At 60.9% G+C, this 26,022-nt stretch overlaps 1 protein-coding gene across 2 annotated transcripts in view; it reads right to left on the bottom strand.

Moving 5' to 3' along the window:
• The window catches only part of NCOR2 (nuclear receptor corepressor 2), a 155,257-nt gene that overhangs the window by 116,688 nt on the left and 12,547 nt on the right, over window positions 1–26,022 (bottom strand). For both annotated transcript variants that reach the window (XM_069497217.1, XM_069497218.1), the window contains exons 2-5: window positions 16,884–17,082; window positions 9,236–9,363; window positions 8,541–8,718; window positions 398–577 (exon numbers count right to left, since the gene is read on the bottom strand). In XM_069497217.1, the coding sequence (XP_069353318.1) occupies window positions 398–577; window positions 8,541–8,718; window positions 9,236–9,363; window positions 16,884–16,988 (591 nt within the window). In that variant the 5' untranslated portion in view covers window positions 16,989–17,082. The remainder of the gene's footprint in view (window positions 1–397; window positions 578–8,540; window positions 8,719–9,235; window positions 9,364–16,883; window positions 17,083–26,022) is intronic.

Below are 26,022 nucleotides of genomic sequence, written 5' to 3'. Positions count from 1 at the left end.
CTTGCCGGGGAGTGGCGAAGACACGACCCGAACCTGCTCGGCCTGGTGACAATCCCGCACCGTCACCACCACACCTGTGCCGTCTGGGGCAGCAGAGTATGCGGACATGTGTGCGCAAATTTAATTTAACTAAAACTAAATTGAAAATTCAGTTCCTTGGTCACACTAAGCACGTTGCCACTGCAGATACAGAACATCTCCATCGCGGCAGAAAGCTCTAGTGGATGGCACTGCACATACAATACTCTTGTCTAACAAACGTAAAGGGCATAAAAACAAGCCCGTGCTCAGGAATCTGGGAAGCACGTGGCTGGGATGACCGGCGCCATCTTCACTGTCGCGATGGCTGCCGGAGCGCAGGCGCGGAGCCGCCCTCCCCGCTCCCCACCGCTCCCACCTGCTTCTTCTTCAGCTTGGAGATCTGCTGCTCCACCATGGTGATCTCGCGGTCCACGCGGTCCATGTTCTGGATCAGCTCCTCCTTGGACAGCCGTGGGGGCACCAGCTCCAGCTCGGCGTCAGCGTGCGGGGGGCTCGGGGGAGACACGGGCTCCAGCTTGCCCGCCAGGCTCCGGTCCTGCGGCGGGGGAAAGGACAGGTCAGGGCGGGAGACGCCCCCAGTCTGTGATCCCCTCCTGATACGCCCCCGTTCTCCAGCCCTGACATCAGGCCCAGGACACCACACCTCTGTCACGACAGCCCCCACACGCCAGCCACAGGGATGCTCACAGACCCAGCCCCTGACCTTTGCCCTGGCGGGTCCCCCTGCCAGGTGTGCCCTTCCCAGCCCACCGCCCACTCTGCAAAGCTCAGACGCCCTCACGTCCTTCGAGATGCGGTTCCAACACTCCTCCTGCGTGAACACGCCTGTCTTCCTGCACCCACCCAGTCCGTGTCCTCCCGCCAGCCCGAGGGACCAAGGCCCACATCCTCTGCTCCCCCAAGGATTGGTGGCCCTCAGTCCAAGCAAGCAAGACCCTGAGCCTTGCAGCCAGCACACGCCGGCTTCGTGGGAAACACGCACGCACACGCACACACACACATACACACACACACACCAGAACGTGGTTCTCCCATGCTCAGAAGTTAAACGGGGTTATCTGGGCAGCAGGGGTATTTTTACTGTCTTCTCTTTATTCACCAGTGTTTGTCTGACCCTCCTTCCTTGAGGATGACTCTGCGTAGTAAGTGGTTTTCGAACACGCAAAGGGACCTGCGTCCCACTCACTCGAGGCTGCCCGGCACCCAGGCTGCCGCGGGAGCTCTCCGGGGATACGGAGGCCAAAACCAACCCAGTCCTCACTGTGCAACCCTGGGTTCAAACGCCGGCGCCCTCTGCCACCCCAGCAACGTGAGCTTGGGCAGATCACTCAGCTGCTCCCTGCCTCAGTTTCCCTGCCTGCACAACGCAAAGAATACCAGTTCGCGCCTCCCAGGTGCTGGTGAATCCTGAACGAGCTAATGTGCGCAAAGAGCTCAGCGCAGAGCCTGGCATACTGTAAGCGCTCAAGAAGCGCTGGCTGCGATGGCCCTACCCCGAACCCGCTCCAGGCCTGGCAGTGCAGGCGGAAGCCAGCCCCCGCCCTGCCACCCTCAGGGCCAAGCCAGCAGCTGCTGGCAGACCCGGCCCGGAGCAGCGCCAGGCCAGGCCGCCCCGCCCCCACGGCAGCTGCACCCAGAGGACACAGGACACATTCTTCCCCGGACAACTGCGGCCCAGGCCACCAAGTGCCCCTCCCCACCTCAGGACTGGCAGAGGCCATGTCATCTTCTGATCACTCCCCCCGCCCTCAGGGGCTCTGTCCTTCCCCCCAGAACTGCCTGCAAAGCCCCCCAGGCCTTGGGATCCTGCCAGGTTTGCCTCCGGGCTCACTGTCACCATCTGGGACGTGGGGACACGGGGGCTAGAGTCTGGACAAGCAGGCTCGCCCTCCACACACACAGAAAAGACCTCGGATCCCTCCTCAGGCCGCCTCCACCAGGGAGGCCCTGGAAATCAGACCTGGGACTCTCACAACTCAGCGCGCCCCAGTCCCCAGCACACCCGCCCACCGGACCCCACAGCCCTCCAAGGGGGTCGTGGCTCCATCCCATGGGACAGATGGGGACACCGAGACCTGGGCCTACAGGGCCTCTGAGGCAGAGGCCGGCGCACTTTTCTGTAAAGGGCCAGGTGGCAAAAAGACACTCAGGCTCTGAGGACCAAGAGTCCCATCCTGCCACCCTGCTTAGGGCGGAGAACACGTCACGCACGGGCGTGGCTGGTGCCAGTACCATTTCATTCGCAAAAACAGGCCGAGGGCCAGATCTGGAGCTTTTGAGGCTGCTGGCCTCCATTCATGTAATCGTCACAACCACCATGGGAAGGGGAATGTTGTCTTCTCCACGTTCCAGATGAGGAAACTCAGGCCAAGGCCACCCAGCCACAGAGTGATGCCCCTTAGCTCGGAGGGGTGTGGGACGGGGGGAGTGGCAGGGGCTTCCACAGCAAAAATGGGGTCCCAGCCACACATGGGTTCACTCCACGGAATCGTGCGGCCGAGCAGAGCGCTGAACAGTGTCCAGGATGCCCCGAAATTAGAGGCAGATCTGCGTGAAAATCCCCTAGAAAAACACTCCGGCGTGTGCACGTGCGTCAGCGGGGCAGGGCCCTAACTGCTCCCCAGCGGGAGGGCGGGCCAGGGCCGCGGGCCCCTGACCCCACACGGGCAAACACAAGCCGCTCACGTACCCCCGAGCCTGCGCACAAGTAGTGCCCTCTGCCCGGCGTGCCTGATGCCACTTCTGTGCCAGATGACATCAGACTCATCTCCCAACGTCACCAGCCCAGCCCCCGACCGAGGTCCACCTCCCTTCCCCTAACCCTGTGTCCCCAGCACTTGGCTAGTCTCTCCCTGTGGCCTCAACCATTTCTTGGGGTTCTTGAGACAAAAGTTAGCATCAAGGCTGGGCGTGGTGGCTCACGCCTGTCATCCCAGCACTTTGGGAGGCCGAGGCAGGAGGATCGCTTGAGCCCAGGAGTTCGAGGTTGCAGTGAGCTTTGATGACACCACTGCACCCCAGCAGGGCAGCAGTGCAAGAACCTGCCTCAAAGACACAGGCAGCCGAGAGCGTGGTTCCCAGCACCTGGTGCGTCACTGCTGCAGGGAGCGTCCCCTCCGCCCTGTCTGTGCTTCCACCCCGATCAACACGGGAGACCACAGAGCAGGGACGGGGATGCACAGGGAAGGGCTTTGGGGCCAGGCCACCCCGAAACGGTGAGAGCAAACCTTTCGTCCACCCCGGAATAATTCTCAAAAGCGACAGGAACAGAAAGCAGGTTTCCACCCGCAAGGCCGGCGGGACCCCACCAGGACTGGGAGGAGCACCCGGCGCGTGGGGGGGCCGCGGCCTTCTGATCCCGAGATTGTCCTTTGTTAAGCACCGAAGGAGACAAGAAAAGCTTCACCTCTCTCTGCTGCAGCCCTTGTAATAGAAGGATTTGTTCTGCAAAATTTGAATTCAGTCAAAAGGCCACACTTAAGGACCTAGAGGGCCACCTGTGGCCTTCAGGACTAGGAACTGTTGGAAAAGTCACTGGAAACTTATTTCCCTTAAAATTCTTGACGCGTTCTGCCTTGAGGTCCAGGCTTAGCTTTTACGCTCGGTGAAAATGCGCGCCTGGGTCTGGCAGCTGCTGAGCAGACCCGTGACACGTGGCGTGTCCGTGTAATGGAATGTTGCTTGGCCACAAAAAGGCAGGACGCCGTGAACTGCGCCACAGCACGGATGAGCGCTGAGAGCGAGCCGCTGAGCGGGGGCCGGCCGGCACGGGAGGCCACATGCCGCACGGCCCCCTCGCGATGGACTCTGCCCCCAGAACAGGCAAAGCCGCAGACGGAGCACGCATTGGTGGCTCCCGGCAAGTCGGGGAGAGGAAATGGGGAGTGACTGATGGATGGGTCTGGGGTCTCCCTGTGGGGTGAAGAGAATGTTCTGGAGCTAGGTGGAGGAGAGGCTTGCACAAGGGTGCAAGTGCGCCACACACCGACGAACCGCTCGCTGTAACGCGGTTACTTTTATGGGACCCTCACCCCAGCTTAAAGGAAGAGGCGAGCATGGGGGGCAGGGAGCCCTTTCCCTGGTGCTGAGTCCCCAGGGCTGGGCCAGAGGGGCCTGGCGTCCAGCCCTGCACACGGACAGCTCTCCTGATGACCCCCCACCTCCACGTCAGCCCAAGGCCGGGGGGAGGGAACAATGAACCAGCGCACCCCCAACCCCGGCAGGTGGCCAGGTAGCAGCTGGAGCCATTCTCTCCATCAGACGCCCTTGGTGTCAAACTCCAAGCCAACACTGAAGAGTTTATTACGCCAACTTGAAGACAGAGAGGCAGCAAAGGCCCAGGGACTGGACGGGACTCCCTGAGGCTCCCCCCCGACCCCCGGTCCCAGCTCCAAGAAGGGGCAAGGCCCAGCGTCACACATTCCCAGTCTACCCCTATTCTGGCCACAATGACAGGTTCCAGGATGGGCACAGCCCACTCAACGGTAAGGAGAAAAGCAGTTTGGAGCTAGAAATATGGGGAGAAAGAAGGAGAGTTCTGTCTTTTTACTGGTCTTGAACCTGGAAGGAGGAAGGCCTATAGTCACTAGCCGCTTTCTATTAACATACCAAGACCACGTGAAAGCTGGCAGAGCCAAGAGATGCAAAGAGACAGGGTCTTGGTGACACTATGTCACCTGGATCAAGCTGTACCTGAAGCCAACAACCCTGGACTTTAGTGACGTCAGTCAGGATTCGTGCTTAAGTTTAACAGGGCGATGTCTGTTCCTTTCAGCCAAAAGAGCTCCAAGAGCCCCAAGGGACTTTTAGGTGCTGTTTGTGACAATTCTAAAGTCCCCTAAAGCAAACGTTTGGTGAATTCCTAAAGGAGTTTCTGATGCCATAGGAATCCAGAAGCTCAAAGGCAGGAAAGAATTATAAAAACAGAGCATTTTTAGATGAAAAAGGAACACAGTGGGGTGGAGGGAACACACAAAAAACCCATCCAATTCCTGTCTCGCGCGCAGCTGAATTCCAGGCGGCAGACGCAGAAAACATCTGAACACGTCCAGGGCTTGTTCTCCCAGGCGGTTTCCTTGCTCAAACTTTCCAAATGCTCTTCACAGCCTGAAGCGATTACAGCAGTCAGTCTCGCCAGGCCCCAGGACGGCCTGTCACTCCTGCCCCTGCCCTCTGCCCACGGTCCAGGAAGGGAGTGAGAGATACACACAGAGACAGAGAGATGACAGAGACAGAGAGACACAAAGAGAGACAGACACAGAGACCAGGAGAGACGCACAGGCAAAGAGGAAGCCCAAGAAGGACAGGGAGGCAGCCCAGGCAGAGGGAGTCACAGGGCCACCGAGAGGGACGGAGACCCTGCTGGAAGAACCCACAGGCACAAGGGCCCAGCCCTTCTGGAGAGACCGTCGGGCGGGCAGCAGACGCCAGCTGTGGGGCTCCAGGACACCCCTCGAATCTGTTCTCTGGGCAGAGCCGGGACGGAGGGTCTGCGGCTGGGTCCCCCTGGGAGGCTCGGAGCTCTGGGGCACACACCCAGACCTGCTGTCCCCCGGGCGCCTTCAAGGGAGCCGTGCAAATGCAGGCAGAGCCAAAATTCCCTCCTGCCTTCTACAAAAAAAGGGGGGCGTCGGGGGCGGAGGAGGAAGCAGACTCAGGTGCTAAGGGGGCAGAGGGAGGAGGGGGAGGGCGGCCCCCTCAGGGGGCCCAGAAGGGACCCAGAGTGGCAGCCAACCTGGGGGCAGGGCTGGGCTGCAGACCCAGCTGCTGTGGCTTCGGTCCCACCTCCACTCCCAGCTGGCTCAGCCAGGGGCCCTGGACAACAAGGGTTCACAGATCCAGAGTGACACTCACTGGGCCTGGCACCTGGCACACGTGAGTGCTCACTTGATGTTCGCTGTTGTCATCTTTCCTGCCACCATGTGAATGCCTCCTCCGCACTAGCCTCCTAGTAAAGGACCTGCTTCAGCCTGAAATTACACCATTCAATCCCATCCAGTGGTGTGAGGCAGAGAAGAGGACCCAGCAGGCCTAAGTGGGCCACTTCCCACTTCCCTCCCCTGGTCGGGCTCCCAGTCCCCGCCCCACCCCCACTGGCTCTGCAGTAAGATGATCCAGGACAAGCTCCCCGGGGGCTGGGTGTCCTGTGAATGAGCCTGTGTGTGTCCCCGAGTCCTGGAGGAGCCCGAGGGACCACGGAGGGAGGGGCAGCGTCACACCGCGGGCCAGGCACCAGGCCAGCCTGGCCACAGTCCCCACCCCAACCAGGACTGTCAGATACAGTTTCAGAGGCAGCTGGGTGACCACGGGGGACAGAAGCCACTGCCTACAGTTCCGCCATCGGCCCTGCGGTCAACTTCCTCTGCGTAAAACGGAGACAAAACAAGCTCCCAGCCTAGACCGGCCTGAGGTTTACTGAAATAGAAAACCCTACAGAAGAAACCATAGGCGCTTAATCTCTGCACATTCTCCCCCCACACCAGTCCCAGTTCCACCTTCTGCTCCACAGAGGAGTGAAAGCTTCTCTGTGCCAGGCGCAGAGCCCGGTCATCGGGATCGGGTGGCCACGGCCAGACGCAGACGCAGGGCCCGGGCGGCCCCCCGAGCCCCCGAGGCTGAGGCACCCACCACAGTGAAAGCTCCTGGGCACCTGCGAGCCACGCCGCACCACGCCCCGCCCCCTGCCCTGCCCCGAGACACGGGGACACGGGCATCGGCACGGCCAGGCCCCCAGATGCCACCGGCGCGTGGACACGCAAGGACCTACTGGCGACACCCCCCGACGCTGGGGTCCTGGGGCCCCGGGTCTCCGGCAGCACACGGTTCATCAAGGCCCTCCGCCCCGCACGCTGCCTGGACTGTCGCCAGGGAGGCCACCGACCGGCCCCACGAGGCCGTGCCTGCTGTCCCTGGCTCCTGGAAGAAGGCGGCGCCCAGCAAGGCCCCGGCCTGCGTCCTGGGCACCTCCATCGACACACACACGCACCAGGTCACAGCAGCCACCACACGCCACCGTGACAGAGCCCTGGCTACCACAGCTGGATGCGCCATCGTGCTGCAGAGAGGCTACTTCGAGATGACAGGGGCGTCCTAGCACGAGACAGTGTCCCCAACCCCAGGCAGTATGTCCTCACGGGCACGCAAGCTGGGCAGCCCAGGCACCTGCCGCTGGTGGACCCTGAGGGTGCGGAGCAGACGAAGGATGTACAGGCAGCCCCTCGTGGCCACCGAGAGCCAGCTGCACCTGCCCACGTGGTCAGGGGAGCCCTGCGCCAGGTGACCTTTCTCCACGGGGGGGTCCGGCTCTCAGCCTTTCTCTCGGACCCTGGCCAGGCTGAAACTGCCACTGTCTCTCCTGCCTGGAATCTTCCTTCCTCCAGCCGGCCCTGGGCTAGGCAGGGCGCCCCAGACCCCTCCTGCCGCTGGAACCCCTGCCCGCCCCACCCTCTGCCTCCGGGAGGGTGCACGTGCCGAAAACAAACTTTCCCTCGCCTTTACAAGGGCGGCCCAGCGTGCTGCAGACCTGCCTTCAGGCCCCCGTCTCGCCCAGGCTGGACCCAGTCTATACCCCTGGAAGGTGGGTCCCAATTCCCGGGGGCAGGTGGATTTCTGCCCTGGCTGGGCTTGCTCTTCCCACCCAAGAAACTGGGCACACAGGTGTCTTTTTGTGGAGAGAATTCAGGTGCTTTGGGGTTCTCTGGCCGCGGCACATGCTGATGCTGGCTGAGGTGGGGGCAGCCGTGGGGCTCACCAGGACGGCGGGCAGCCAGGTCGCTCAAGACACCTGACACGGGGGCAACTGTGAGCCCCCCCCACCCCCCACCCCAGGAGCAGGAGGAAGAAGGACGTGTCCACCAGCGCTACCATCCCCTCCCTCCCCGCTGCCGACCTGGATTGTTCAAATCTGTTTGTCATTAAACCTGAGAATGACCACAGAAAACAACAACACAACAATAACCAAAGAATAGGAGTAAAATCCAAGGGCCCTGCAGGCATGGGAGGTGGGGCAGGTCCCAAAGGCTGGACACACGGGTGAGAGGTGCCCTCTCCAGCCAAGAACTGCTGCTGGCTGGGCACCCCCAGGCACCCCCCTCCATAGCTGTGAGCTCCCACGCGGGAGGACTCTGGTGAGTGTGGGGCACAGGAGGGGGCTGAGCCAGGTGGTCCCAACACCCCACCAGAGGGCAGCACTCTGCCCAGCCCCGCACCTGCCCCACTCTCCCCTCCCTCGCCCCAGCCACCAGGGCCTCATGCCACCTCCCGCCGCTGGGCCTTTGCACTTGCCATTCCTGCCACCTGGAACACCTCCCTCAGTTCTTCTCACCCTCTCGCACCTCCAGAGGGACACCTGGCCCCTGGCCCTGCTCCTGCGGCAGGCCCCGTGCTGGGTCCCACCTCCCAGCCTTCGCCCCCTCCCTGCACATCACCCTCCCCCACCAGCCCAATGAGCAGCAGGACCGAAGCCAGCAGAGGAGCCCCGGCTGGGCGCCCGGCCTTACCTTGGTGAGGTCCTCGGACCCGCCAGGCTGGCCCGTGGCCAGCAGCGGGGACGGCCGCAGCAGGGGGTCCGGCAGCAGCTCCAGCCGGGGTCGCTTGCTCTCAATGAACTCCATCTCCGCCTTGCCCAGCTCAGGCAGGTACGCGTGGGACTCGGGTCGCAGGTGGAGCTCCTGGGACCTGCGGGAGGCAAGGTCAGCGGCGTCACACAGGGAATGGGGGCTCCAAGACCTACTGTGCGCCCTGCGCCATGTGATCTGCCAGGAAGGCACGCACAGCCGCCACGCTCCAAGGCCACAGCCAGGCAGGACTCAAGTGCAGCTTGGTCTTCCTTCAAGTCGACTTTCACCGTGACCACGTCCACAGGCGTGGACGCCGGAGCACCCCGCAGTGACAGCCCACGACCCGCTACTCAGGGCCACATCGTCCCCGCCTGGAGCCGGCTACATGTGCAGAACCTCCAGCCCCGACCCCAGACCCACCGAACCGACTCCCGCCCCGCCTGCCGGTCACCCCTCCTGCCCGAGCCACACACTACGGAGGCCACTGGAGGTCCACACTGGCAGTCCAGGGACTATGAGGCTCGTCCCTATCCTTGCCCCGAGTCACGGCAGCACCAGGTCAAGGGCAAACACCCCCAGCCCCGGAAGCTCCCGCTCCTGCACGCCCTGCACAAGGCGGCGCGCACCCCCCTCACCGTTCATTCCCAGGCTGAAACTCGGACAGCAGGGAGGGCCTCCTCCTCTGCGGCTGGATGATGGAGCCGGGTGACAGGTGGGAGGCATAGTCGCGGGGGTGGTGCTGGTACTCGAGCAGCCCGACGTCCTGCAGGAGGGGACAGAGGAGCAAGTGAGCACAGGCGGGTGGCAGGCGGTGGGTCCCTCGACAGTCACAGGCACAGAGGGGCAGGGCCATGAGCTTCCTGCCCAGGGCTCCGCGTAGACATGCCCATGTCCCCAAGGGACCCTCTGCCTCCAGTCTGGCCAGAGGCCACTCCTGGGGCCGAGCCAAGGAGGAGACGTAACACAGGCTGCTAAACAGGCGGGCACTGTCCTTCCACACACAGCCACCCCCCACCCGCGATCACGCCCACTTTCTAGGTGAGACAGCAGAGCCTGGGGCCGTCTGCCAGCAAGACCCCTCCCTAACCACTGCATGCGCCTGCTGTAGAGGGAGGGGCGTGCAGAGGGGAGAAGGCTGCCCCCACTTCCCCACCGTCCCCCGACCCCAGCCTCGCTGGTAACACGGGAAGGAGAGCGGGTCCCTCCGGCCTCCAGCCCGCGGGGTTCAAGCCGGGACACGCAGCTCAGCATGTAAGCCCAGACTACAGGGGCGGGGCGGGGGGAGCGTTGTTTGTAAAAACAAAAGCGTGTTAGCAGATGACACTGGAGAAAAGGCACAACCTAACCACCCCGCTCGTGTAGGTAAACAAGGCGTCCATGTGCGAGGGGTGCTCAGGCCTCACTCGTCACTCGCCAGGGAGGGAGGGACGGTCTGCGAAGCTCGAAGACCAGGCTTCAGAATAAGGCACCCAACTCGGGAGCCCCCCCCAGCCCTGTGCCACACGCATAAGGCACGTGTCAAAGTAGGAAGGCCAAGCCCTAGGCGAAACCCCCTTCTTTAATAAGATGCCACCCGTGTTTAAAGACGCTGTCCTTGACTGAACCAGAGCCAGGCTCCTCTGAGCCGCCCCCTCGACCTGGCCTCAGCCTCGCGGGGCCCTGTAGAGCCCAGCGGAAGCGAGGATCCCGCTCAGTCGGTCTGGAGAGAGACCCCCAGCCTCGGCGGCTGCTCTCGGTCACTTCCCACCTACAGACTCCAGCCCTGCACGGCAGCTGTAAAGCCCCGGCCGTCTCTGCTGCCCTTGGAGCTGGGCCCGACCTTGTCCCGACACAGACCACAGCAGTCCTGCACACAGTCTTCCGTGCTGTTTCTACAAGCGTCAGGATAACTTTTCATTAACACCTTATCTATTATTGTTGGGGAAAAACTCAACATTAACAAACTAGATGTGCCCCGACTGCCAAGGACACCTGGATTTGAAAATCATTAAAATGTTTAAAAAAAAAAAAAAAAAAAAAACAAAGGCAGTAACAAGCCTCCCAAACAAGAAAACCAGCCAGGCTTCGCTCACGTGCCAAGCCCAATCGATGAGTTCTGCCTGCCTGGAACACTCAGCCAGACTGTGTGTGGCAATCGGTTAGTGATGTCTGACACGGGCGAGGCCTGGGAGGGAGGAGAATGGCAAGGGACTCTGTTTCTTCTTGGCAGCTTTTCTTCATTTTCCCAATTCTCTATAAAAGTCTAGTCATTCTTTTATTGCTTGGATTTTTTTTTTAAGCAGTTATTTTTGCAGAGAGCATCAGAGATGATAGCAGGTGTGCTGGAATCTATCTGTCTCAGACCCTACAGAAAAGTGTAGAGCCTGGGAGCCCAGAGGCCAGACAGGACGAGTCACTGGAATTTGCGGGGAGCCCGGCAACCTGGGAAGCTGGGGAAACTGAGGAAAGGACCTCCCTGGACAGCTCAACACAGCAGCAAGTGCTGCCAGGCCTCAGGCTGGGGTTATGGTCTGGCCTGGTACTCAAACCCTCCGGGGCTCAGTGTCCTCCCGCTCCCATCTTTGACATGTGCCTGGCCCAGAGTGAGACCTCCGCCCCTCCCGCCATGAATGTCCCTTAGCTCTCAGAGGGACGTCCCCCAAGGCTGAGGGCAGCCTGCAGAGGCAGAAAGGGGCCGGGCTCCTCTCGCATCCCACGGTGTCTGGCACGGGACGCCAGGTGCTCGCACACGGGGAGGAGGAGGAGGGGGAGATGGGGCCGAGGCGGGAGTGGAGGAGGCGTCGGGGCTGCGGCTGCCAGGCGGAGATCTCGCGCACACACAGAGGTGTGAGAGGAAATCAGCAGGCCGAGCAGTCTGCCAAGAGGAAGATTCTCTCCGCCGGCTTTCTCCCGCACAAAAGCAAAATGAGCAAAGAGGCAGACGGTCCAATCCCTCGGGAGAGGCCTCGGCAAGATGGCGCCACAGCTGCCAACAGAGGCGGGAAGAGGCGAGGGGCAGCACATGGCCCCCGGGGCGGGGACTTGGGAGGTCACACACGGACTCTTGGGCCACAGTGTCCCGGTTTAGGAGATCATCCAGGGAGCACCTAAGGGGCCATTTCTGCAGGTGTCTACACCGGCCTCCACTCCATGGCTTGAAGCAGGTCTCCAGGGCTGAGCCCAGGGACCCCTACCCAGGGACAAGAACTGAGAAGACTCCAAGGAAGAAACTGACCCACAGTGGTCCCACGAGCCTGAATACGCCCAGGCTGGGACCTCCCCACATGATGACAACAACATTAATGATACTAACAACAACAATAATAATATCCAACATTCATAAATTGCCTACTGTGTGCACCTACAGCTAAATGCTTTAAATATATTCACTAACTGAATCTCTACGGCAACCCCAGGAGGCAGGTATAATGGGGAGCCCACACAAAGATGAGAAAACTGAGGCCCAGAGAGGGTATGAGGCTTGTCCAGGTCACACAGCAAGCAGGGGCAGGTTCTGAGGTGCAAGACAGAGGCTGAGCTGGGGACAGGGGACAGGCCCGGGCCCTGAACCCGCCCTAGTGGGTGACAGCAGCAATCCCGAATGGGGAGAGGCAGCCTGCCCGGCCTCTCCACCGGCTTCCAGGGCTGCTGCTCAGAGCGGGGGCAGGAAAAGCGCATCCGGGCGAGACAGCCACGTGGCCTCTGGGGCTTTTCCCCAGCCCTGGCACCTCTGAAGCTGAAAGTTGGAGCCACTGATAAATGACACCCTTAAAACTCCTCGGGAAAGTGACAGGCCACTGTGGAAAAGCAATTTACCCAGGAGGGAATCCCAGCTGGTGCCTCCCTGGCTGGGTCTTTGGGGAGCGGGGAAGACTGGGGTCGGGGTTGGGGGGGGCCACGAGCCTGGGTGTCTGGGCTCACATCCAATGCTAGATCCAGATCCCAGGGAGGTTTGAGTAAGGGGCTGGGAGGAGGAGTTTGTGGGGGATGCCCTCCTCTGGACCCCCTGAATGGAGCTCCTCACCCCAGAAGGGGGCAAGGAAACATCTGGGGCTGCCTGTGACAAGCAAAGGGAGATTGTAGCTCATTCCCAGAGTCAGGGTTCATGAGTCCCTCCTGGCACGATGAGGCTACAGTCAAGAGAGCTCCTGCCTCAGGGCCTTTGCACCTGCCATGCCTCTGCCTGGAATACTCCTCAGCCGGATTCCCACGCGCTGGGCCCTCTCCCTTCCCTCCAGTTTCAACTCCAAAGTTAGCTGCTCAGTGAGGCTTCCTCCCCGACCCCAGACTTAAATCTGGGCTCCCCCAGACACAGCCTTCCCGCTCTTCTCCTTCCCCGCTCGCTGGTGCCAAGAGGGCGTCAGCGCCCTGTGACAGCGATGCTGATCTCTTTTGTTCTCAGCTCCGTCACCAGGGCCTAGAACAGGACTGGCACGTGACACGCCTGGTAGGCATTTTCCAAATGAATGAATGAATGAATGAATGATCCCCCAGCACAGGGGCTCCAAGAGGCTCTCACTTGAGCGCCAAACCCTCCCGCCATCCACAAGCGCCAGGAACGGAGCCACAGAGCTCCCAGAGAGCCCCCGGGGCACTCAGGATACGGGCACAGACCCCACCTTCCGGCCGCTCCCCAGCTGTCCCCCACATTCACGTGTCCCTGCCTGGCCCGGGCAGGCTCCTGGTCTGTGACCCTTGGCCTAGGGCAGCGCCACTCCCCCAAAGGTCCAAAAAGCTGCCCGTCTGCCACGAGGTGGGCTCGGCACACGACAGCGTCCAGACCCCTTTGGAGCCGCCGGCAGGACCCCGGGATCTAAGCGCCGCACTCGGCCCAGCTCGGGCCCGCGTCTGTGGGACAGGACCCCGCATCGGTTGGTGACAAACTGGAAATCAAACAGACTGGTCCTTCCCACAGAGAGTGCGATAAACACTGATCCAGGGCAAGAGTCAGCACACGGGGCCCGAGGCCAAAGCACTTGTGTCCGGCGCTGGTGGCACAGGGCCACGCCCGCCCCGCGCGTCCTGGCCGCGCCGCTCTCACACGGTGGCAGCGACGGCGTGGGGTGCTTGTGTGGCCCGCAAGGCCTGAAATGTTCACAGAGAAGGTCTGCTGACCCCTACTCTAGAGGAAAGGGCCAAAACGTATCCTGGGGCTGCAGAGAGGGACACTAACGGCAATGTCGCAAGGATAGCGTCATCGTCACCATCGTCGTTATATTGCTGGCTGCGTCAAACGCCTGCTTACCGCGTGCAAAGGGCTCTGCATCGTCAACTAACTCGGCCCTTGTGACCTTATAACTATCCTTGCTCAGCTTATAGGGAAACTGAGGCACAAAGAGGTTAAGTAACTTGCCCCAAACTTCACAGCTAGGACATCACTGATGCAGGACATGAATGCAAGCAATGTGGCCCCTGAACCAGCGCTGTGACCTGCTCTGCTACATTGAAGCACAGAGAGGTTAAGGAACTTGCCCGTGGCCACGCAGCAGGAAGGGGTGGTGCTGGGATTCAGAGACTCTGTGTCCCTGCTTCTAGCTTCATTCATTCAAGTCAAGGACTCGAGGAGCACAGGAGACGCAGGGGCCCCAGAGGACGTGGGGGAGAAGGCGGAATCGGGCTGGGCCACAGAAAGCCCGAAAGGAGCCGGGGTCGGGGTGTTGGTCTCCGGCAAAATATAACCTGTGGGCACTTTGCTGTGGGACCTTCAACGCTAGGAGATGCTTGGCTCCCCGGGGCCCCCAGGGAAAGACGCAGGGGGCTGGTTCTGCACAGGAGGGAAGCGGGACCATGAGGAAGGAGAGATCGGGGCACAGAGAGAACATGAGGTTGGACAGGGGACAGGGGACAGGGGACTGAGACTGAGGCACACAGAGCTTGGAGCGTGGCTGAGGCTGGGTCAGGGGCACCCAGGGGCTCTCCTCGGTCTTGGGGTCCAGGCCCCTGCACGCAAGCACCCCCAAATTAAGCCTTCCATTAGGTGGGCAGGAAGGGTTTGGGGGGCGAGGGACGGCCAGGGAGGGGCCTCCAGATTGCAGAGCCAACACTCACCCTCCGCCAGCCACGGAAAACGGCTCCGGCCCTGACACACGCAAGGCCCCCTCCCCGGGGCGCCCAGAACTCTTGTTCCTCCCATTCGAGCAGCCAGCGGGGCCCGCGGCAGAGTGGCCGGTATCAGGCAGCCCCCGGGAGGAGCACACGCAGGGGGGCTCTGCTGCCGCCCCCACACAAAGGCAGAAACGCCCCACCCCGTGGCTGCAGGTGGGGCCCCGCTCACCCCCGGCCTCGGCCTCCTGCCTAGAGGGAGTGACTGCTCAGTCCCGTCCAGCCACATCCTGTGTCACTGACAGCCCGGCAGGAGAAGAGAGGGAGGAGTCTGGGGTCAGTGGGGACCACAAGTGCCCAAGAGAGGGCCCGGCTGTGGCTAAGGGCAGGGGCCACAGGACCTGAGGACTCCCCAGGGCTGAGCCCCTGGGGAACGAGGTGGGAGATGGGCAGGACCTTCCGGCAGGACAGGACGAGAAAGGAGACAGAAGCCAGCGGCATCTGACAGTGGCCCCAGGGGAGACAGGTCCCCCATCCAGGTAGCTCCAGTGACAGTAACAAGTAGTACCGACAGCACGTGGACTCAGCATGACCCTGTGCCAGGCACTGCCATGAGAACTCCGGTCAGATCATCAGCTTAGGCCCTTGTGACAATCTGGCAAGTGGCACTTTGAGTAACCCCGTTTTATGGATGACAAAACTGAGGCTCAGAAAGCGTAAGCAACTTGTCCAGTTTCCTCACCTGCAACACGTTTCCCCACCTACAAAGCAGAGACGGGAACAGTCGCCACCCTGGGGCGACTTGGGGATCCAGTGCAACTGTGTACACGAAGGGCTTTGAACAAAAACACTCGACCTGTAGTACACGCTCAATTAACGAGAGTGTAGTACACGCTCAATTAACGCGAGCTCTTCTTTCTGTTATTGTTGTTGGTGAGAACAATGCAGAAGATGATTTCAATGCTTAGTAATACTCTCCCACTAGGAGCAGATGCCTCGGCCCTGGGCACACAGTAGGTCCTCAAGAAATAGAGGCATCGCATGGCAGGGGCTCCAAACCCTGCCACTGCAGCAGGCGCCCTCCTTCCAGTGATCTAGCCGGAGGCCTGTGGCTTAGCCTCCTGGCCTCATTCTCCTCATCTGCAAAGTGGGATGACAGTATGAGCCGCTCGTGCACAGGGCTGCTGTCTGGGGAATGCCGTCGTGACAGCAACCCGCAACCCACCCGTGCACCGCAGCTGGCTCTGCAAAGTGCGCAAATCTACGGAGGCCAATGTGCCAAAGACCCACCCCAGCGGGGCCGGTGAGTTCATACGCAAAAACTCCTCGCTCACTGATAGCGATGCCCTCCCACACCACTTCCTGTCTGTGTCTCATGAGGAGAGACCACACCGGCCAGGCAAGACACACACCACACGCAGACGTGCACGCACGCACACACGGAGGCCAGCAGGGTCAGCTTCTACCCAGGCTGTGACCGCCAGGCCTCACGCCCGCTCGCCAGGCAGCCAGGGAGTCCAACAGGGTAAGCCCAGGACTCTGAGGGCCCCATGGCAAGCACCCAGAGACACGGTATGCAGTAGGTGCCCAGTAAGTGCCAACAGAGCAAAACAAAAGGCCCATCCTCCCGGCCAAACCATGCAGCAAGCGGTGAGGCAGGAAGTGGGGCTCCCGCTCACAGGCGGGACGCAGGTGTGCAGCTCAGGAGACCCGACTGAGGGCACACATGTGTGAGGCGGGCACACCCGCGCCACCTGCTCCCCAGGCCAGGTCATCTGCCCCGGCCACAGGCCAGGGCTCCCCGGTGAGCAGAGCCACCCCTGGACCCCCACACCCCCTACCATCAGGGAGTCAGAGATGTAACAGGGGCTGGCCATCGTCTCACGGCCCCTCGCCACAGGGAATGAACCCCAGGCCCATGGGGGTCAGGGAGGAAGGGTAGGGGTGAGACCTACAGCCCCAGGAAGCCTCCCCAGTCCTACAGCAGGGAGGAAGCAGAGAAGAGACTGGGCTGCAAGGAAGGTGTATACAGTAGGTGCTCCATGTTTGCATGCAAATGCCACTCCCAATCAAGAAAGAGGCAGAGCCTAGCTCCGTCTTCTCAGCTTTAAAATGGAAGCAAAGAGACTTTCCCACCTCCCCAGAGCTGGGAGCCGCAGCGCCACACCAGCCTGGCGCGAGGAGGAGGAAGGACAGGGTGGGGACTCCCTGGGACTGCAGAAGGGCCCCGAAGGTGGCCCAGGGCACACACGTGCCCCTTACCGTGTGGGGCCGGGCGATCTGCACCGGGTAGGAAATGCCGTGTGGCGGGTAGCGGGGCTCCGTGGCCCTCCACGTCTGTGCCACAGGCTGCGTGGATCCCGACATGGCGCTGGGGGTCCGGGGGGCTCTCTCTGAATTGCCACCGAGGATTAAAAGCTAGTCCTGGTCATCTGCTCGCGGGCCACCCCGTCACAGGCACCTGTGAGAAAACCAGGAAAGAAAACAAGATCAGCCCGGGCAGCCGGCTCCTCGCGGCACTGTGGCAGGGTCCCCGAGCCACTCCTGGGGCCCCGTGAGGAACAGCGAGCACGCAGGGGTCTGCGTGGACCCTCCTCCACACACCGCCACGCTTGCTGCCCAATGACAGCACAGGGACCCTCCAAGACACAGAGCCAGGCTGGCAGCTGCCGCATAAGCCACTCAAGGGGCGTGTGGCCCCTCCCCGCCACCAAGGCCCTCACCTGGCAGGCACAGGGACCCCCACTGTGCACCGCCCCCCCAAGCCAGATGGCTCCCAAGCCCCGCTTCCCGACCCAACCTCACTCCGCGGCCCCTGGGTTCTAAGTCACTGGGACAAGGTTCTCCGAAAGCCTCTGGCAGCTCAGACACATGACTGCGGGCCTGTCCCCAGAGGCATGGCCTGTGGGGGAGGTTCCCACAAGTGTCCCGGGGGGTGGCGGCCAGGGTCAGCTCGGACAGACCACAGGCCACAGCGCGACCCGGGGTAAGGCCGGGCCTGCCTGGGGTTCCCTGTGACACTGTGCAGGAGGATGACACTGTGATCTGGGACATGAGCTGGGAGGTGACAGGACTGGGAAGCCCAGCGCCACGCCTGGGAAAAGCCAAGGACAGGACAAGAGCCAGCGGGTCCTGCACCCTGGGCAGGGACAGACGGACGGAGCCTTCCACAGGCAGGAAACGGTCCAGCCACTTTACAGAGGGGAAAACGAGACCCAGAGGGAAGGAAGAAATCGGGTTAGGGAGCAAGGGAGCCCCTCGCCGGACGCTGCCGAGAAGCCTGCGGGGCCCCCACGACGCTTCTCCCCTTTCTCCGCAGCCGCTGCCCCACTCACGGGGTCACAGCAGCCTCCAGTCCCCAGACGGAGGCCTCCCCGGCAGCCCCCCACAGCCAGCCCCTCGAGAAGGTGCGTCCATCGGGCCCCCCAGAGCGGCGCGGGGGCCACGCTGCCCCCAACATGGTCTGTGGGGGAGGGGAGACAGGACGCACCCCAGCCCCCGCAGTCACCTTGACAACCCCCGCCCCCACCCTGAACTGGTAACTTCCTGCTCCAAGCGGGTGGACACCCCGGAGACCGGCCCATCCGCGGTCTCACGTGGAGGAACGTCGGGAGGGCCAGAGGACCCAGCACGGACTTGACTTTCCCTTCAGGAACCGCAGCAGTGGTCATGTGATCCAGGCCTAGCCAATCAGATTCCTGTACCACCACCCCTGACAGTGATTGGTTCATGGATGAGCACGTGACCCAATCCGAGCCAATGAGAGTCAGTCTTGAGACTTTGGCTAGAAGGACCAGGAACACGACGCTCCCTCCTGGGGCTCTATGCTAGGAATGAGGAAACTGGAGCTCCCGTGGGGCAGGAGCCTGCCAGAGAACGACGCCCATCGGCAGGAAGGCAGAGCGGAAGGGCGGAACGCGAGTGCGGTAGCCTCCTGATGACAACTGTGCCCGAGGGCTGCTCATTTCGTCTAGGGGCGCCGAGGCACTCCGTCTGTGCCTTTCGTCCTTGCCAGCCAAGCTGGGTTTCTGTCACTTGCCATTACAAGTTCTGACTCACACGGGGAAAAAGGAGGCATCACAGAGGCGACGATCCTTCAACTGGGTGCTGTCGGACATGGGAACAAGTCCCGCTCCACCACGGCTAAGCTGTGTGGCATTGGGCAAGTCACTTCCCTTCTCTGAACCTCAGTTTTATCATCTGCAAAATGGGGGTGGCCACAGTCCCCACGACTCAGAGTCAACATGAAGATGACACAAAGGCACACAGTGTTCCCTAAACACGAGACATTCACGCGCCACCCTTGCTATTGAGGTCATGCCCATCTAGCCCCAGTCCTGTCATATACTTAACAATTTTCATCCAAGCGAGTCCCTTTCATTCAGTTAGGCATAACTTTACATGCAAGAGAAACTTATAATGAACATAGGTATTAATACACAGAAACCCAATGCCACATAGAATACGTGGAAAGAATCAGAAAAACAAACACGTAACCATGTCCATGAAAACATCTGTCTGTCTACCTACCACCCAGGTCCTCCCACAAGTGCAGCCCACGTCGTAAGAAAGGCCAGGTGATATAGATCATGGATTCAACAGGTGCCCAGCACACAGTGGGCGATACCATCATGACTGTCGCTAGCAACGTCAACCAAGTAGCTACAGCCCAGCTGCAAGGGATGCTATTCTGGCCCTGCCCGGCCCTACAAAGGGAACGTGGCATCCGTCCTGCAGCCAGAGATGAGAAACCGCCCCTGGGAGACGGGGCAGGTGTGGCCACCAGGGCTGGGCCCTGTTCTCGAATTCCCCTTGCTGGAGCTTGGCTCAAAGCCCAGAAGGCCCTGGCGATCTGAAGCTGCAGAGCAAATTCTATTCCGCTCTCTAGATTTTAAACAGCTCCCTGGTCTCTCTGAGCACATGAGGCTGTCACTTCAGCAGGAAGCTGCCCCCTTCCAAGGGCACCATGGGCAACTTCCAAATTGCTGTTTGATTTTGAGTTGCGTAAAGTGGCAGAGAGGTCTCATCTACCCATGGCTTTTCTGACCTCCTTTGCCCGAGGAGATGCCACCTGGGAATGACAGGCTCCTGCCACGTGCTCACCACGGTGCACACGGCTCCAGAGGCCAGGGAGGGTGACATGCTCCTAAAGCTGGCTGGCTCACAAGGTGCCCCCGGCCGCGCGTGGGCTCCCCGGCCCAATGTCCTCGCATGCAGCTTGGGTCCAAAGCCAGGGGGTGACTGTGGGGCCCTGGTGCCGCCCTCCCTCACCACGAGCTCAGCAAACCCAGTCTCCACCCCTCCCAACCTGAGCCATGTCTGCTGCCAACTCAAAAAAACAATGTTTTTTAGAAAAACAAGTTTGGCAGTTCCCCCAAAATTTAAACGTAGAACCACCATATGACCCAGCAATGTCAGGCATATACCCAAAGGAACTGGAAACCGGGACTCAAACAAAACGTGCCACACACGTTTACAGCCGCACCGCTGACGACAGCCCAAAGGCAGACACAGCCCAAACTGCGGCCCGTCCGTGCAGCGCAGTATTACTCAGCCATGGAAAGGAACAGAGCCCTGGCCGGCTGCGCTGCGGACGGACTGGAAAACGTGGCAGTGAATGAAAGAAGCCAGGCCCGGGGGCCACATACCGCGTGATCCCATGCATGGAAAACGTGCAGACAGGGAACTCGGAGAGACGGAGAGCAGAGTGGGGGTCCCAGGGCGGGGGGTGGGGGCAGTGGCTGCCAGTGGGTATGGGGTTTTAGTACATCTCGGGAAGGTTTTGAAACCAGAGAGAGGAGGCAGGTGCAGCTACAAATGCGGAATAAAGTTTTAAGCTTTGGCTTCTCATCGGCAAGGTTTGGAGGTGAATCACAAGGAAAAAACAATGTCATTTCCTCAACAACGGGGGCAGGCGAGGGTGAGGGAGACTCTCGAGGGTCTGGAGTAGGAACTCGGACACAACAGCCCCAGCGTTACCGCTGGGCCTGGCTGCTCTGGGGTCAGGAGAGGGTGGTCGGCATGCATTCACTGACAGACACTCTGGGGCCCCCACTGCTCACTGCGCCCCGGGGTGGGCGCTGGGGGCTTCACGTGACCCAGGCAGGGGCCAGGCCCCACAGGGCAGACAAGCAGCAGCAGTGGCCGCTGGAAGAGGACAGGGGCTCTGGACAGCCAGACCTAGCCCAGCCTTGGGGCGAGTGAGAGGATACGAGGGGGAACTTCCAGGGTTGAGGAAGAGGGAGTTGGGAGGATGGGGAGGGAGTGCTCCAGGCGGAGAGCACCTCCTGAGCGCGAGCCCAGAGGTGAGCACAGGCACCCTGTGTTTGAGAAATTCACCGAGTGAGCATCGGGGAAGGAGCATGGTAAGGATGGATTTTATTCTAAGGGCAATGGGGAGCCACGGAAGGCGGTTGAGGGGAAGAGCAAAGGGTCAGAGTGCTTTACAAGCAGCCACTGTGGGGGACGAGCATGGAGCAGGGAGACTGAGGAGGCTACAGAAAACATCCCAGAGAGGAAGTTGGTGGCGTCGGGGCAGCAGTGACAAGACGGGGAAGTGCGTAGACAGCGGGAAAGTCAGGAAAGGACAGACTGCAGGCCTCAGAAACAGCCCGCCAGTGGAGCGCAGGAGGACGCCTTCCCTGTAGTTCACTCTGAGCCTCAGTTTCCTCAGCCGCAGGCTGGGCACATGGCAGCTCCTGCTCCACAGGCCTGGTAAACAGCAGGTGCTCAGCAAGGCAACTCCGCAAGGCCAGGCCACCGAGGAAGAAAACACAGTGCTCTGGAGAGGCTAAGGGACTCGCTGGGCCCAGGTGGCACAGGACATCAGATGGGACACAGAGGCCCAACCCACAGCCCGAGGGTGCCCTGCTGGCCCTGAGCCTGCCCAAGGATGACAGCAAACGCCACGTGCGGCCCGAGGAGGGCGCTCCCCGTGCACAGCACGCGGGGGCCGGGAGGCAGCACACAGCAAGGGCCCCCGCAGTCTGACCTGGCGGCACCCGCCCGCCTGCTGGCCCACGTCCCCTAGTCCCCGGCCGCTGTGTGGCTTTGGTAAGGTGTGTCAATCCACAGGACAATGGCAGGGACACGTGCTCCGCTGTCTTACCCGCCCTTCTTCCTGATGCCTCGCGCGGAAAAACCTCCAAGGTGCGTTGGCACACAGTAGGTGCTCCACGGATGAATCTGCCCCCGCAGGGGACAGCGATGCCCGAAACCAGCACTGGTGCAGCCACCCTCCACCTGGGGGGCAGAGGCCCCTTTCCTGGGGGTCTGGAAGCTTCCTAGGGGCCTCCTGCCCCCACCCTGCCTCCCACTCTGGCGGGATGGCACCGAGACACATTCCATAGATTTTCCGTGTCCTGAGCAGTCTGGTGCGGCTCCGGGGGGCCGGGGGGTGGGGGTGGGGGATTCGCACCTGGGGGAGCGGGGCAGGCGCGGGTGTGGGGAGGTGCCGCGGCAGGGAGGGTGGGAGGCGGCGGAGCAGTCTGCGCCACACGTGCCGGGGATCTCCCGGGAACCAAGGGGCGCTGGCACTGGAACCCCCGGCAGGTGAGGGGCCTCAGAATTAAAACCCAGCCTGCCAGGCACAGAGCGCGCCAGCACGTGTGCACACTGCGCGCTCGACAGCGCCTGCGGGCGCTCGGGAACCGCGGCAGTGGGAACCGCAGTGGTGGGAACAGCGCAGGACACCCCCCGCCCCCACCCGGCCTGTCCAGGGCCAGACGCTCGGCCCCAGGCCACCCTCCCTGCTCAGTGACCACGGGCTCGGCTCGGCTGAATCCCGTGTCACGGGGCCTGGCCCGCAGCGCGTGTCCTGGTCTCCCGGCTGCAGGGCCACAGACTGGGTGGCTGAAAACAAGAGACGTTTCCCATCGTCCTTCTGGAGCCCGAAGTGCAGACCCAGGTGTCGGCAGGACCCGCTCTCTCTGCAGGCTCCAGGGAAGGGGCCTCCCTCGCCTCTTCCGGCTCCCGGTCCCCTGGCGTGTGGCTGCGTTGTTCCCATCTCTGCCTCCATGTTCCCGTGGCCTTCTCCTCCCCGTGGCTCCTGTCTCCGTGTGTCTGCCCTTCTTACAAGGACACAGGCCGTGTTGGATTTCGGGCCCACTCTAACCCCCGACACCCGCAAACACCCTCTTTCCAAATAGGGCCACATTCACAGGTTCCAGGTGGCCGTGCAGCTGGGGGACACCGTCTACTTCAGCAGGCGCTCAGTCAGCCTCTGGCTGGTTCACTGCTCTATCCCCAGAGACCGGCACACAGTAGGCATCTACTCAATGTTCACTAAACCAAAGCTCCACAGCCAGGGAGGACTCCAGGGCAGACGTGGCCCCGGGCCGTGCGGTGAGACGCAGCCGAACAGCAGCGCGGTGAATCTGGCTGTTCACGCCTCATGCATTTACTTCCTGGCATGCTGTAAACATCGGGGAACCGGCCACGTATTCGACGGCCACCTTCAGCAGGGACTCCTGGCACAGGACGGCTCCGGAACGGTTCAGGAATGAGGCCCTCCAGTGAGTGCTGAGACGCAAAAAGCCCCTGGGACGTGGCCAGGGTGAGCCTCGCCAAGCCCCGTGGCTCACGGCTCTGTCCCCTATGCTCTGCAAGCACCCACTGTGTGACAGGTGCTGGGGACACACCAGCGAATAACTGACCCCAAGTCCCCACCCTCGTGGAGCAGACATTCCAGTGGGTGAGACAGGAGTGGGAGGATGTTGCAGGTGTTGGCGCCATGAAGACAGACCCGGAGGAGACTGGGCAAGACAAACACAACCCAAACCCCAGGCTCTGCCCTAGTCTTGTCAAATCAGAAATTATTTGAGCATCTATCATGTGCAAGCACTGTCTGAACACCGAGCTACAGCAGTGACCACGTCAGACAAAAAATGCTGACAACCAGAGCTGACGCCCAGTATAGGCTGAGTCAGCAGGTCCAGCCAGATACTCAACAGGGGTTGGCTGGATGGAGAGTGAATGGGCAGACGGATGGATGGATGGATGGATAGGTGGGTGGATGAATGAATGGATGGATGGATACATGGATGGATGGATGGATAGGTGGATGGATGGATGGATGAGTGGATGCATAGATGGATGGATGGATGGATAGGCAGATGGATGGATGGATAGATGGATGCATGGATAGATGAATGGATGGATAGATGGATGGATAGGCAGATGGATGGATGGATAGATGGATGCATGGATAGATGAATGGATGGATAGATGGATGGATGGATAGATGGATGGATGGATGGATAGGTGGATGGATGGATCCATGGATGGATGGATGGACAGATGAATGGATGGATATCGGACACATGGATGGATGGATGGATGGACGGACGGATACATGGATGGATGGATGGATGGATACATGGATGCATGGACAGATAGATGAATAGATGGATACTGTATACATGGATGGATGGATGAATGGAAGGATGGATGATGGATGGACCAGTGGACAGATGGATATTAACTGTTCCATTTTCCAAGGTTTTGCTAGTCTCACTCTTTTAACCAAACCCGAGGGCCAAGCCTTCATCCCACTAATATTCCCAGGCCTTCCCACGTGTCCAGCTCTATGAGGAACACAGAACCCCAAACCCACACAACTGCCTGCTGTGCACAGAGGACCCTGGGGAGAACTGCCTCTCGTCCCAAACTCTGCAATCTGAATGAAAGGGTCTCAGTGAGAGGGTCAGAATGAGAGAGGTGCCCCCACCCCTCCCAGGCACCGCGGCTCCTTCTCAAGTACAAACCAGCACATCTTCTCCTGAGTTGGGTCAGAGAAGAAAGGCCGAGCCAACTCTAGCCTCGGAAACAGCCTCCCTGGCCCTGGGTGGGTTTCCAGCCTGCGATGTGTCAGCCAGGCCACAGCCAGGAAGACAGAGGTCCCTCGGAGCCCAGAACGCTCCCCCTGGGCCGTCTCCCTGGGACCTGCCTCCTTGTCCCCATGCAGCCCCGCCAGGACCCAGGGAGCAGCTCAGCAGGGGGCATCATAACGAGGGGTTTCCCAGGAAATCCCCAATTCCTGGCTTCTCTAAACACCAGGCGTGCTGACACCCTGCTGGTGGGACGTGCAATGGTGCAGCCACCGTGGACAGCAGTCGAGCTGCTCCTCACGGAGTCCAGCACAGAATCACCCTGCGACCCGGCAACGCCACCCCTAGGTACAGACCCCAAGGGACTGAGCACAGGTGATGACACAGAACAAAACAAAAAAAGGATGTTCACAGCAGCGCTAGTCACAAGGGCCAAAAAGTAGAAACAGCCCAAATGTGCCTCAGTGAAGGACGGATAAACAAAACGTGGTCTGTCGCCACGGCGGAGTATCGCTCAGCCACAAAGAGGAATGCAGCACTGGTCCGTGGCGCGACGCGGATGAGCCCAGAAAACATCATGCAAAGTCAGAGGCGCCAACCACAGAAGGCCACGTGCTGGCTGACTCCAGTTATCTCACGGAAGAGGCAAAGCCAGAGACAGAACACAGACCGGCGGCTGCCAGGGGCTGTGAGGAGGGAGCGGCGGGAAGTGGCTGCTTAATAGGTACGGGGCTTTCTTTTGGGGCAATAAAAATGTTTTGGAACTAGATAAAGGTGGTGATTGCACAACATTGTGAAGGTACTAAATGCCAAGGAATTATTCACTTGAATATGGCTGAAATGGTAAGTTTTATATGTATTTTACCGTAACATAATCATCTGGGGGGGGGAAATGCAGGTCTGTGGCCCCACACGGCCATAACTGGCTGGAGGTGGGCAGAGGCTACCCACGCCGGACGGGCTTATCCTCCAATATTTGCCACATCCCCTCCTGGTCAGCTACCTTTGTTTATATGCCCTGCCTGGCCAGTGGGGCTCACTGGGGCGGTGGGGGTGGGGGGCTCAGTGCACAGTCTTCAGTCCTGCTGAGACTTCTCGCCTCCTGGGAACCTGCCCCCCACCCCAATTCGCCCACCTGGTTCCATGACGCGCCTTCTCCCTGCCACTCCCATGGATCTGACCCATCTGTTTACCTGCTGTTTCCCCAGCAAGCAGGGCTTCTGCCCAGCAGTTTTAGCCCCACCTGGGAGCAAGGTAGGAGCCACGGAGGCTGTGGGCTGAGTCCAGGCCCCTGGGTCACGGAGGAAAGCTAGTGGCTCAGGCAGCCCCCCTGGTCCTAGAGACGCACCCTCCCAACCAAGCCACCCGCTGCCCACGCACTGCCGACCCAAAGAGCTCCTTCCTGTGTGTGGAAAGAGACCAGCGGGTTTCAAACCCCAACTGTGCCACTTTTGTGGCTGTGTGACCCTGGGGCTGGGTACCGACTTCTCTGGGCTTCACCTGGAAAGATTCACTGAAGGAAGATTCGTGGAAAACTCAGCGCAGTTCCTGGCCCACGGAAGGCTCCCAAAATG

This window comes from Eulemur rufifrons, chromosome 21, assembly GCF_041146395.1.
Source record: "Eulemur rufifrons isolate Redbay chromosome 21, OSU_ERuf_1, whole genome shotgun sequence".
In the NCBI taxonomy this organism is placed as follows: Eukaryota; Metazoa; Chordata; class Mammalia; order Primates; family Lemuridae; genus Eulemur; species Eulemur rufifrons.
The sequence above is the reverse complement of the archived record's forward strand: the minus strand, read 5'-3'. Positions and strand labels throughout refer to the sequence as shown.